At 45.2% G+C, this 12,316-nt stretch overlaps 1 protein-coding gene across 1 annotated transcript in view; it reads left to right on the top strand.

Moving 5' to 3' along the window:
- The window catches only part of FSTL1 (follistatin like 1), a 56,770-nt gene that overhangs the window by 31,195 nt on the left and 13,259 nt on the right, over positions 1–12,316 (top strand). The window contains exons 5-8 of the mRNA XM_077776753.1: positions 3,657–3,761; positions 5,808–5,937; positions 6,776–6,808; positions 8,134–8,264. Coding sequence (XP_077632879.1) covers positions 3,657–3,761; positions 5,808–5,937; positions 6,776–6,808; positions 8,134–8,264 — 399 coding nt within the window. The remainder of the gene's footprint in view (positions 1–3,656; positions 3,762–5,807; positions 5,938–6,775; positions 6,809–8,133; positions 8,265–12,316) is intronic.

The raw sequence follows: 12,316 nt of genomic DNA on the forward strand, positions 1-12,316 counted from the left end.
GTCAGGAGCCAAACTGCATCTCTGCATTGCGGCTTTGGGTTCTGCAAGACAAAGAGAGAGATTGCCACCTATTGACAGATGTGCCACCTGCAAAGAGGAATGCTTGTGTGGCTAGCGCTACCCCCTTTCTCTTTGGTCTCAAACAGGAAGGAATCCAGGTTTTTCCCATTCACTCAGCCCTTCCACTCTCAGTAGTACCATTCCTGGGTAACGGAGGCTGGGTAGGGACCTGACCACTGAGGCGGTAGTGAGGAAACTGAGAATCTGTGACAATGGCAGCTTTCAGCTGTGCGGCAAGCACTCTGCTGCAGGCAGTTCATCTCCTTCAGTGTTCACACATTCCTCGCGGGGAATTGCGTTCCCATTTCACACCTAAGGAAACTGAGGTTTAAAGAAAGTACCTTGGGGCACTTGGGTGGCTCAGTCGGTTAAGCATCCAACTTCGCCTCAGGTTACAATCTCACGGTTTGTGGGTTTGTGGGTTTGAGCCCCATGTCGGGCTCTGTGCTCTCAGCTAGCTCAGAACGTGGAGCCTGCTTTGGATTCTGTGTCTCACTCTTTCTCAGACCCTCCCCTGCTCATGCTTGCTCGCTCTCTCTCTCTCAGAAATAAATAAAACATTAAAAGAATTTTTTTTAAAAAAAAAAATAAAGTACCTTGCCCACAGCCATGGCAAGTAAGGAGCAGAGGTGGGATGTGAGAGCTCAAACCCAGCTCTCTGACTACTCTTAAGCACTTTCTCATATTTGCTAATTATGCAAATCACATTCCTGTCCTAATCTCTTTAACCTTAAATTTCTTGGATATGAAAGTAATCAAATGTAAAGGAGCTGCTTTCCCTTTGGGTGGGTAGAATCCTAGCACTATCATTTTCTAGTTATTTAACCTCAAAAGCTTAGTTCCATCATCTATAAAATGGGGAGAGTTATGATTTCTAAGTTACAGTGTTATCATAGGGCTTAAATAAGATAACATAGACTCAAAATCACTTAGAATGCCACGTATTTTTTTTTTTTACAAATAGTTTATTGTCAAATTAGTTTCCACATAACACCCAGTGCTCATCCCCACAAGTGTCCTCCTCCATGCCCATCCCCCCNTGCTCATCCCCAAAGTGCCCTCCTCCATGCCCACCCCCCCCCCCCCCCCACATCCATCAGTCCTCAGTTTTTGTCAGCATTCAAGAGTCTCTCATGGTTTGCCTGTCTCCCTTTCCCCCACCATTTCCGCCCTTCTTCTCCCCCTTGTTCCTCCGTCAAGTTCCTCCTAATCCTCCTATACGGAATGCCACGTATTTATAAATGAGAACTTAATCGCCTATTGTCTAAAGATCCAGGTTGGAATCCTAGCTCCTCTCATTTTAGCATTAGGACCTTTGGGCAAGTTACTTGACCTTTCTGATCTTCAGTTTCCTCATCTATAAAATGAGGTTAATAATATACATGTCCTTGCAGAGTTAGTTGTACAGTAAGATGAAATCATATGTGTGAAAACATTTTGTAAATTTTAATTGTACTGTTCAAATATTAGGCTTTATAGTTTAAACAGAGTGTTTCTTCAAATGATTTTTGAGAACTATTCTGAAAAATGACTAGCATTGAATTAAACCTGGAAGTGAAAGCTTTTCTTTTTAATACTTACTAAAAACAACATAAGATAAAAAGAACTCTCTACATGCCATGGGCTTCTGTGTGGAAAGCTCTCTGCTTGGTTTTCAGTTTATGATGCCCTTCCAAATACACTATTCATCTTCACAAGGCAGGGGTGGTATTTACCCCTATTTTACAGATGAGGAAACTGAGGTTCAAAGAATTAAAGTGGCTAGTTACAGACACACAGCTAAGTTGTAAAGGTCTGCTGGTGGAGAGGTGTACTGGTGTGTTGTTTGAGTGTAGATGTATGTTAAAGCATGCCTTTTTATGAATGTATTTGTATCTCTTAGAGTGTTGTTTCATGAAGGGTAGAGGAAAGGTAGCTTATCTGAGATTTTTTTGCACTGGTCCTCAGCCTTTTCCTCTTCCTTTTTAGAGCTGCTTTCCCTTCCCAGGCTCAGTTAAGAGGGTCCTGTTCAGAAAATAAATGCTTGATTTTATCTCCACACCCAGTTTAGGAAACAGCAGGCTCTCCAGTTATCTCAGCCTTTTGGGGATTACTTCCTTTTTTTTTCCCTGCCTGCCAGCTTTATTGAATTTTCCTTAGCAACACCCAAAAAAGAATGGGTTTAGCAACAGTATATGAGCCAATGAAATGTGAGCATGGCAAGAGTTTCTCGACCAATGGGATTCCTGCATGACAGGCAAGATGGCTCAGGAGAGAAAATAATACCCTGGAGTTTGCAAAACAGCCTCCAGGTGGCAGCAGACCAGCTGTATTGGGTGCAGCCCTCAGCTTTCAGTATCTACTTCGTTTTTTTGTTTTCTTTGACCTGTTCTTAGATATGAAACATTTATGGACTACAAGAATTTTAGTATTACAAGCTTTGTGGGTGTGAGTTCTCTGCATAACATGGTAGACATGGTCTGAGAGGTGAGATCTGAGGTTCCATCTCTGCCTTTACTGATCCTGCCACAACTCTTGTCATTTTGTTGGTTTGGTCACAGCTAGTGCTACCCCCGTGGGTGGGGCCCTGGAGGCCTTTGGTGACTGCCTGCTCAGCAGTCAGACAGAGGCTGGAGGAATTACATTCTCCTTTGTTCAAGCACCACTGCTGCTGGCATTTGTGACAAATGAGGTGGGGCTGCCTTTTAGCTACCAATTAATGTGAGGGAAGGAATGTGTCACCGACAGATTAGTGCCTACGAATGCTCTCCTTTTCAGTGGCATAGACTGGGACCATTCTCTGCCTGTAGGTTCTGCTGCACATGTTTGAACAGGAATGACTGACCTTAAGTGCTTTGAGGATAATTCTGCTGGCTCTCTGGTGGCTTGGCTCTCTTGGTCTTAAAGCCAGAGGCAGACATGGACAGGGTCTGAACGAGACCACACTGAAAAAGAGCAAATGCCTTTCCAATGGTTTAGGTATCCTTTTGCCTTTTGAAATGATTTTGGCTTTAGTATCACTCACCACTCAGTGAGATTTTGGTCCTTCAGATATCCATATTTCTCTTCATGTTTCTATCTGCCAGGCTTACTCTTCTCATCCTTTAGGAATTAGTCAAGGCAGCCTATTTTCAGAAAGTCTCATTTGAGTCTCTCCTTTCTTTCCCACTCTGGCTTCTGGTGTTCCTGTTGCTGCACTTCTCTGTTGCTTGCTAAATGTCTGTTGATTTGTGCGTTTCCTCAGAGAGTCCTAGAGCTTCGTGAGGACAGAGACTGTGCCTGTATAGCTATATACTGTAGTCGCATACGGTAATGTTGACATTTAAGGGATATTTGATGACCGTTTTAAAAAGAAAGGAAACACATAAAAAAGAGACTCTCGCTCTTCAAGAAACAATCTAAGGGACCCAGAGGTAGCTGGGCCTTAGCTGGAGCAGTGCCAGCAAGTCTGGTGCTGGCTGTGGGGGACAGCTTTTAGCAACTTCAGAACTCTTCAATAACTATGAGCTGCAACTCCAGACCAAGACCTGAGGCTGAAAGATAATCACCACCAGTTGGCTTATGCCATTAAGGCCTCATCTCAGTGATGTGGTTTCCTTTATGATTTTGTGTTTTAGGAAGAACTAAGGAGCAAATCCAAGATCTGTGCCAATGTGTTCTGTGGAGCTGGCCGGGAATGTGCAGTCACAGAGAAGGGAGAGCCCACCTGCCTCTGCATTGAGGTAAGTCCTGAGTCCAGGTGCCAGAGGACAATAGCCAAGGCTAATATAGCTAGCTGCCTTGCTGGAGCAGCTCGTCAGCAGAGCAGTGCCAACCACGTCATCATCTTTATAAAGGCCTCCCTTGTCTGTCTGAAAGACAAGGGATTCTCCTCCCAGACATTAAAAACCATCTGTGAATGCAGGGATATTTTTTCTTTTTTAAAAAAATGTTTAGTTTTATGAGATTTTTAAGTTACAAATTTAACAATTGCTTTATAGACGTCAAATAATACAGATATTTATATAAACATAAAAGTAATAATCTTCCCCATAACCTTCAAATCCAATTAGTTTGAGATGACCAAACTAATTTGGCATATATTACTCCACTTTGTTGTGTGTGCTACTATACACGTATAGGGTTGCCGCCTATTTTATACAAAAATGGGATCATAATAAATATTTTGTGGTAGAACAACATTCATGTAATAATTTTCCCATAGATGGACATCTAGCTTGTTCATGGATCATTTACCACTGTAAAAAATAACATCCTTGTGCAAATATCCTTACATACCACTGCCTTTATTTCTAGAAGATTGATTCCCACTAGGGCTTGCCAAGTCAAAGGATATGCACGTTTTTAGAAGAATACCAGATGAAATGAAGATTTTACAAGATTGTTTTTTTAATGAATTTTAAAAGCAGTGTGAGCTTTCAAGAAATACTTCTTTTCTAAGCAGGATTCTGACACGTTCTCACTCTTCAGGCAAACATAAATACCCTGGATATGTGTCCTTCCTTTCCCTTTCTACCAAGCCAGCACAAACTTAGAAATATACGTCTTTCTGCAAATAAATACACCCACTTTCATCCCCAGGTGAAGGATCCTAATCCATTGTCTCAGAAAGGAAGTCCCCCAGCACAGAAACCTAAATACCAGATCCACTGGGACCCGTAGGTAGACCTCACTAGAGGTGTGCCTGGCCACTGTGTGGTCACACGAACCTGTACTTAGAGTCAGGAGACCTAGCGTCTAGCCTTGCTTTGACCATGTGTATTTGTGTGATTTTGAGCAAATTAGTTGCCACTGGATGCTGTGAAGGCAAGGGACCATGTATGTCCAGCATGTAGAACATTTAGTAAGAACTCAGTAATAAATATTAGTTAAATGAAGTTTGTCTATCCAGGCTTTGGTGTTCTCCTCTAAAATTGGAGAGGTAGGGCTACCTTCCAAATCCAGTGTTCTGTGTTTCTTCTCACTATATCTACTCTTTTCTTGTAGTGGTGCCTTTATTAGGGCTGAGCTGCACTTGCTTCCTCCTTCTCCCATTTCTAAAGCCACATACACACACACACACACACACACACACACACACAACTAAAGAAACTGAGGGGCGCCTGGGTGGCTTAGTCAGTTGAGCATCCGACTTTCGCTTAGGTAATGATCTCGCGGTTCATGGGTTCGAGCCCCGTGTCAGGCTCTGTGCTGACTGCCAGTTCAGAGCCTGGAGCCTGTTTCAGAGTCTGTGACTCCCTCTCTCTCTGAACCTCCCCTGCTCACGCTGTCTCTCTCTCTCCTAGAAATAAATAAAACATTAAAAAACAAAACAAAAAACTAAAACTGAACTTGCCTGTGACCGTGGCCCTTTAAATAGCCAAAGCAGAACTGGGTTGCCAAGTGAACTTTAGTGTGTGTGTGTTTGCCTGCCTTTTGGTTTCCACATTCCCCACTTTCCACTTTGGCTCTTTTGTGTCATAGAATGTTGGCATTTTAAGGGATCTTAGATTATCCAGAGACGTTGAGTGACTTTCTCCAAAGAGACCAGAGAATCCAAATTGCTGACTTCCAATAAAATGCCCTTCGTGCTACCTTGGTAGGGTCAGCATGATCTCTTTCTTCACTGAATAGAAGAGATGACCCTGAACCAGGATCAGCACAGGGGGCCATGCAGGGCTACAAAGACCCTAGACCCTAGCAGGGAGGGACCCCACAGGATGCACGTGTGGATGCATGTGTGTGCTGGCGCCCTGACTGTACAGGCCTCCCCCTCGGGTCTGTTTCAGCAATGCAAACCTCACAAGAGGCCTGTGTGTGGCAGCAACGGCAAGACCTACCTCAACCACTGTGAGCTACATCGAGATGCCTGCCTCACTGGATCCAAAATCCAGGTTGATTATGATGGACACTGCAAAGGTAAGGAGCGCTGTTCCTACTGCCTCCCAGCTCCAGCCGGAGGAGTCAGAGGACAGAGCAGTGTGGCCTGACTGCCCAGAGTCCTTTCCACTTGACCACAGCACCCAGTGACACGGAGACCACCCAGCTACTTGGAGAGACATCTTCTTGGCACTCATGAGGCTCCTGGGTTTGCCCCACATACCCGGACCTCCGCCCAGGGTTTCCTGTGTTGGCTGCCCAAGGGGGGTTTCCAGTACTGTCGGCAGCGGATAGGGGACCATATCAGTAGTCAGTAATAACGAGGATGTATTTAAATGAATTCTATACCTTTTTAAAAAGTAAGTGAACCTCACTTTTTAAATTTGGGCACCACTCAGCCCTGCTATCTATATTTCCTCTAGTTTGCACCCAAACCATTGCCATTCAGATAAGACTGGAGGGGGTCCCAAGCTCCTTGCTAATTAGATACCAGTTTCCTGCCAAGCAGCAGCCCTACTCAGCCCTTCTCAGCCTTGAACTGCTCTGGAGACACAAACTGTTTCCCACGTGTGGGTCTCCTCTCCATTTCCCTCTATAATGATCCCATATGAATTCTCAAAGTCCCAGCAACCCAGCCCTACCCTGCAAACCTAATAGGAGGAGTTATGAGATCATAGGGCAACTCAGTGGCCTAAAAATGTGAAACAGGTCCCCATACTTAGGCCCTGGAAGAAGGAAAGGAGACAGGGTCCAGGACAAAATGATGAAAAGGTTGCAAGTGGCCCACTAAGTGTGGGATGATTTTAATCCTAGCAAGACACAGAAATGCTCTTTTCTGTTCACTCTGCATTATGCACTTTCTCCTTTTGTCTTGCAGAGAAGAAATCTGTAAGTCCATCTGCCAGCCCAGGTGAGTGCCTACAGTGTGTAAAATTTTAGGGAAGAAATTCTTTTCATGAAGGAATTTTGTGTTTCACATTCCCTGCTGAAGCTCCCAAGATCTGTGTGTCAGAACTTGTGACCCAGAACTGGTCACTCCTCAACACAGCTCAGAAAAACTGCAAAACTGCATTTTCTTTTTTTTTTGTGCTTGACATTTGAAGCAGCTGGTTGGGTTGGAATGTTGGCTGTGTTGTCCATGTTTGCTAAGAAGTGATTGCTTTGAAAGGACAGGAAAGCCCCTGAGTCTGTCCTTCAGTGCTCTGTGAAACATGCTGATGTCACAGGACTAGCAGAATCAGAAGGCACAACTTTTTTTGAAAAGGGATCATTGGAAATTCCAGTAGGACTTTTTCCATGGTTTTCCATGAATAAAAGTTAAAATCTCATCGTTATAGTTACAGAACCTTTAGCATATGCTTTTCCTCAGATCTTTGCAATAATCTTGTGAGGCAGACCTTATTTTAATGACCTCATAGGTGAGGAAATTGATGCTCAGAGAGGTTAAGTGAGTTTCCCTGAATTACACAGCTTAGAAGTGGCAGAGTGGGGAAAATTGCCCAGATTTCCATTCCCCTGGCTCAGGGCCCTTTTCACATCCCAACATGTGTTGTCTTCCAGAAATTTCCTTTTGCCAAGGCTTTCCTTTCTTTGTTCCCACATCCACCCTACTCTCAGTCCCACCTGTTATTACCATGTGCCTTACAACAGCTATCCAGAGCAGGGTTTCAGCATGGCCCTTTCTTGACCTTGTTTTCTGTGGTTTAGAAGAAAGGATAATGCAGACAGTATAAAATTTTAAGTAGGAGAAAGATTTGAAAGACCCAGTTGGCAAAAGGAAAAAGCTATAGAGAAAGAACTTAAAATCTCGTGGCATAAAAAATTGTCATGTGCTCCTTCTTTCACTTATTATTTCAGCTCATCTTTGAGCCAAGAGAGCTGTTTATTGATTGATTGATTTTTTTTCCCCTCAGCTTCCTTAGTTAATGAAAATGCCCTTTATTTTTCTGCTTTGCATTTTTCTCACCTAAGCAACATAGTTTCTCTGTTTCAATATTCTCAATTCTTATAAATCTTTTAGAAACATAGCTTGAATCCTGGTTTAGACACTTTCTAGTTGTGTACCCTGGGTTGACTCCTGTAAAATGTGTGTGATAATCCTGTGTCCCAGGAGTGCTGTAAAAATTCAGTGGGATGTCCCATGCAGAGTCCCAGCCACTGAACCTCCCATGTAGTAGATGCTGGGTGACACTGGGGTCCTCACTGCTCAGCTGACCTCACTCCCTTTTCCTGCAGTCGTTTGCTATCAGTCCAACCGGGATGAGCTCCGGCGTCGCATCATCCAGTGGCTGGAAGCAGAGATCATTCCAGATGGCTGGTTCTCTAAAGGCAGCAACTACAGTGAAATCCTAGACAAGTACTTTAAGGTAATCCAGAACTGGGGTCAAAGACTGGGTGGCTGGGTGGCTCAGTCGGTTAAGTATGTGACTCTTGATTTCAGCTCAGGTCATGATCTCGCGATTTCATGAGTTCAAGCCCCATATTGGCTCTGTGCTGACAAAGTAGAGCCTGCTTGAGATTCTTCCTCTCTCTCTGTCCCTCCCCTGCTCACACTATCTCTGTCTCAAAAATAAATAATAAAATAAAATAAATAAAATAAACTCTTTAGCTCCAGAGACACTTCCTCTCCTGCTGCCAGATCACATCTCCCCATTGTTCCATGAAGCTGTGACATTTGTTTTCTGGCCAGCTTGATCAGTGGGATTCCAGCAGTAGAGCCCTTGGGATCTAATGCACATGTATGTGGCCAGGTTCTATCCCCCTACTCTGTATGTATCCCCCTTCCCTTTACCTTAGAGAGCTGGCTGTAGATAACAGTATACCTTTTAATCTCACCCAGACCTAGGCTACTTTAGCCTCTTTCCCACATGGTCTGACATTTCTCTAAATCATTAACTTGACCATCTCTGGCCTATAGAGTTCCTCATCATCTAGGAAGAGACAATGGACTGGCATTCATGGTCCCAGGATTTTTCATGAACCTAGATAATGCTTGTCCATTATTTAGTTTAAGAGATAGGTTGTTCCAGTTGGGGATGGGAGAGATACTGCTTTGAAAAGGATTAGAAATAGAATTTAGCAATGAGTGGGGCTCCCATGGCATGGATATTTCTCAGCTTGAGTCAGTTGTTGGAAGCAGTGAAGGGTGCTCTTCCAGCTGACTGATGAGAACACAGATACACACATATGTACATCACACCCAGTGATAAAAATACCACAAGCAGAAGCATGTGCGTGCACACACACACATCCCACGTACAGAGATGCACACCCCACACAGACACAGCTACTCGCAGACACACATTCAGATACCCACATTCCCACATAAGCAGAAAGTCCCCTTTGCTTATGGACACACATCTCTGGGTAGATGCCTTCAGATGCCCATCTGCAGATATACGAGTTCCCAGGCACCTCCAGGGCCTGCTGACTCGTGCCCTAACTTGCCTGGATTCAGGAGCAACCCCAGGCACATGAAGGATTTCTTGGCAGCTCTGTGGCCACCAAATGTCAACACCAGCCTAGTCTGTGGATTCTTCTTTCTCGCTGACACTATGGACCCCACGGACGGAGAAATACTGGATTGGGTGTTTGGTCATGTCAGACTTTGTGTTATTGTCTTTAGAGAGCTCTCTCTCCTGTGGCAGAAAGTATGTCTGGGTTCCAAGTGTTTGAGTCACATGTGGATGAGAAAGCACAGCCCGTCTCAGTCTATCCTCTGTGTCAACCCCCGAGTGTTACAGGGCCCTTCGGATAGGGGGTGGTTCCTCATCTACACAGAAACACATCATAGTGCTGAGACAGGATAGTTGCACAAGAGCGGAAAGTAATTTGAAGAAAGTGATTTTTCAGAAGCTGAGTGAGCAGCACCTGCCAGATCGTTGTGTGCAGTGACACTGCCGTGGCCATTAAGGCTCAGGAGGCCACTGTTTCCAAGGGGCCTCTTGGGACCTGTAATCATTCTTAGGGGCCCCTCGGTGACACCCTGCCTCAGGCATCAGTGACACCTTCTATTTATTTGATTCTTAAGTACCTGGGCCCCACGCCCCCCTTGACACCTCTCCAACTTCTCTAATAGGCTCCTGTGTGAGACCCCTTGAGAAAGTAGCTTTCCTCTAGGGCATTCTCACTCCCGACCAATAAAGCTTCATCGTGACTGACAACACTCGCTTCTCCCAGACACTCTGGCAGTGTCTTCTGAGAAAATAGGGATTTTACTATCTACTTGATGATTATTGGTGTCCTGTGTGGTGTAGTCTTCAAAGAGAGATTCCTTCCCACTGGGCAAACAGCTGCCTGTTGATGAGAGATCTGATATCTCACAGAAACTGATTCTGAACCGGTGAACTGCCCTCTAGCCCAGCTGGCATTCCTTACATCAAAATTAGTTAAAAAGAAAATCTAATCAGAATTCAGATAAGATGAGAACCAGACTCTCACTTCACCTAGTAATTCATTAATGATTTCTTAAGGGAAAGCGTAGCAGAATGAAGAGGGCAGGCCCAGGTGGAGAGAGCCTTTCATGGCCATGTCATGAACACACCCTCTCTCGGTGGCAGACTCCTGGTGGCCAGGGCCAGAACGGGAGCCAGACTTCTTATCTCCCTGACTCTGGTATCATGGCCCCCATGTCGCCGCAGATGCTGTGTGTGAGCGAGCGTCTGGCCCAGCTCATCCTCTGAAGTCTCCAAACTTGCAGTAAGCCCCAAGCATGGGTTTTGTATCACACATCTTCCTGCCTTTCTACAACCCTACATAGAAGAAAGGGTGCTACATCAGGTACAGAGCTGGGAATTGCAGGCATACAGAGGTACTATGTCTTTTGTAAGCAGTTGGCTGAACAGACACTGAGTGAATTAGGTTGGTTCAGGGTCCAAGATCACGACCCCCTAAGCATGCTCCTCCAGGCAGTCCAGGCTGTTTCTGGGTCAGATACCAGACCTCTTTTTGTGGATTCCACATACAGGGCTGGTCTGGGGGGGTGCCTGGCTGGTCCCTCGTGAGATGAGCCGCCACACAGGCTGGCCCTCCCCCTTGGCTTCAGGCCTGGATCGTGGCCCTATGGAATATGAAGTGTGTGCACTCGGCGCTGCCTTGTGGGGGCTGTCTGGGCTGTAGCCACCAGGTTCCTGGTGCCCCCAGGCACTGCCTGGCACTGGGTCTGCAGTCATGGCTGCATTGCTCCTTTTCAGACTCACTCTCTCAACAGGCTGTGATGGTGTTGGGGTCTGTGAGGGTTGTTCCTATCTGTCTGGCACTTGCAACATTTGGATTCAAGAAAGTCCTGTACTGCTAAGAATGACACCTGACCAACCTTATTTCATTTCTCTCTATTAATTAATCAGGACTTCACAAGGTGAAGGGCAGTTTCCTCAAGGTGAACATCAGAGACCTGTTCCTAGAAAACTGGGGCAAGAATGATAAAAAGGCACTAAGCAAGGGCCAACGTAGTTGTTTTGTACATACCTGTCGTTATAAATACCATGGAATGATTTACAGCCTTATAGTAGAGTACATGTGATACATGATAGGCATGGAAGGAGAGTCCCTTCAGAATCCCTTACATCATCTGGTGAGCCACCTTGAATGTAACATGGGAATGCTGATTATTTCCCAGGACAGCCAAGGGAAAGAAATTTTTTCTATAAAACATTTTTCCCCCATTGAAACTATCTAGGAGAGCAACAACATCCAACTTAGAATTTGATAGGAACTTGAACTTGACACCCTCCTCCAGTATCTAGGGCCTGGGCATTTTGAAGGCTTCCAAATGGCTGTGGTCTACATTTAGCATCTTGTCAAGGAGGAAATAATGCCTGAGCTCACTATACCCTCACCTGTGCTCATTGGATGTCAGCTAGGTAATGAGGAAAGCCCATGCTTGGTAAGCTGAGGACCCCTGCACATGTGTGTAGTGGGGCCCACAGCCCAGAGCAGAGATATTGGGGGTTTTGCACCACCTCTGCCTGCAGGTTATCAATTCGGGGACTTTGCTTGTGACTTCTCACTGCTGTGCCTGGTTAGGGGCACCAGTGTGAAGGTGAAGCGTGACAGCAGGCCAGGGAAATAAGCAGCAAGAAGTGGTCCTGTGACTTCCAGAGTGAGCTCTGAGGATCGCCTGTATTATTGTTCCCAAGCAGCTTGTTAAAAATATACTTCCAGGGGCACCTGAGTGGCTCAGTTGGTTAAGCATCCAACTCTTGATTTTGTCTCAGGTCATGATCTCATGGTTCATGAGATCAAGCCCCAAGTTGGGCTCTGTGTTGACAGCGTTGAGCCTACTTGGTATTCTCTTTCTTCCTCTCTGCCCCTTCCCCACTCGCATGTGCATGTGTACACACTCTCTCTGTCTCTCTCAAAATAAATAAACTTAAAAAAAAAAAAAAAAANGGGGTGGTTCCTCATCTACACAGAAACA

Source organism: Crocuta crocuta, unplaced genomic scaffold (assembly GCF_008692635.1).
Source record: "Crocuta crocuta isolate KB4526 unplaced genomic scaffold, BGI_CrCroc_1.0 scaffold87, whole genome shotgun sequence".
In the NCBI taxonomy this organism is placed as follows: Eukaryota; Metazoa; Chordata; class Mammalia; order Carnivora; family Hyaenidae; genus Crocuta; species Crocuta crocuta.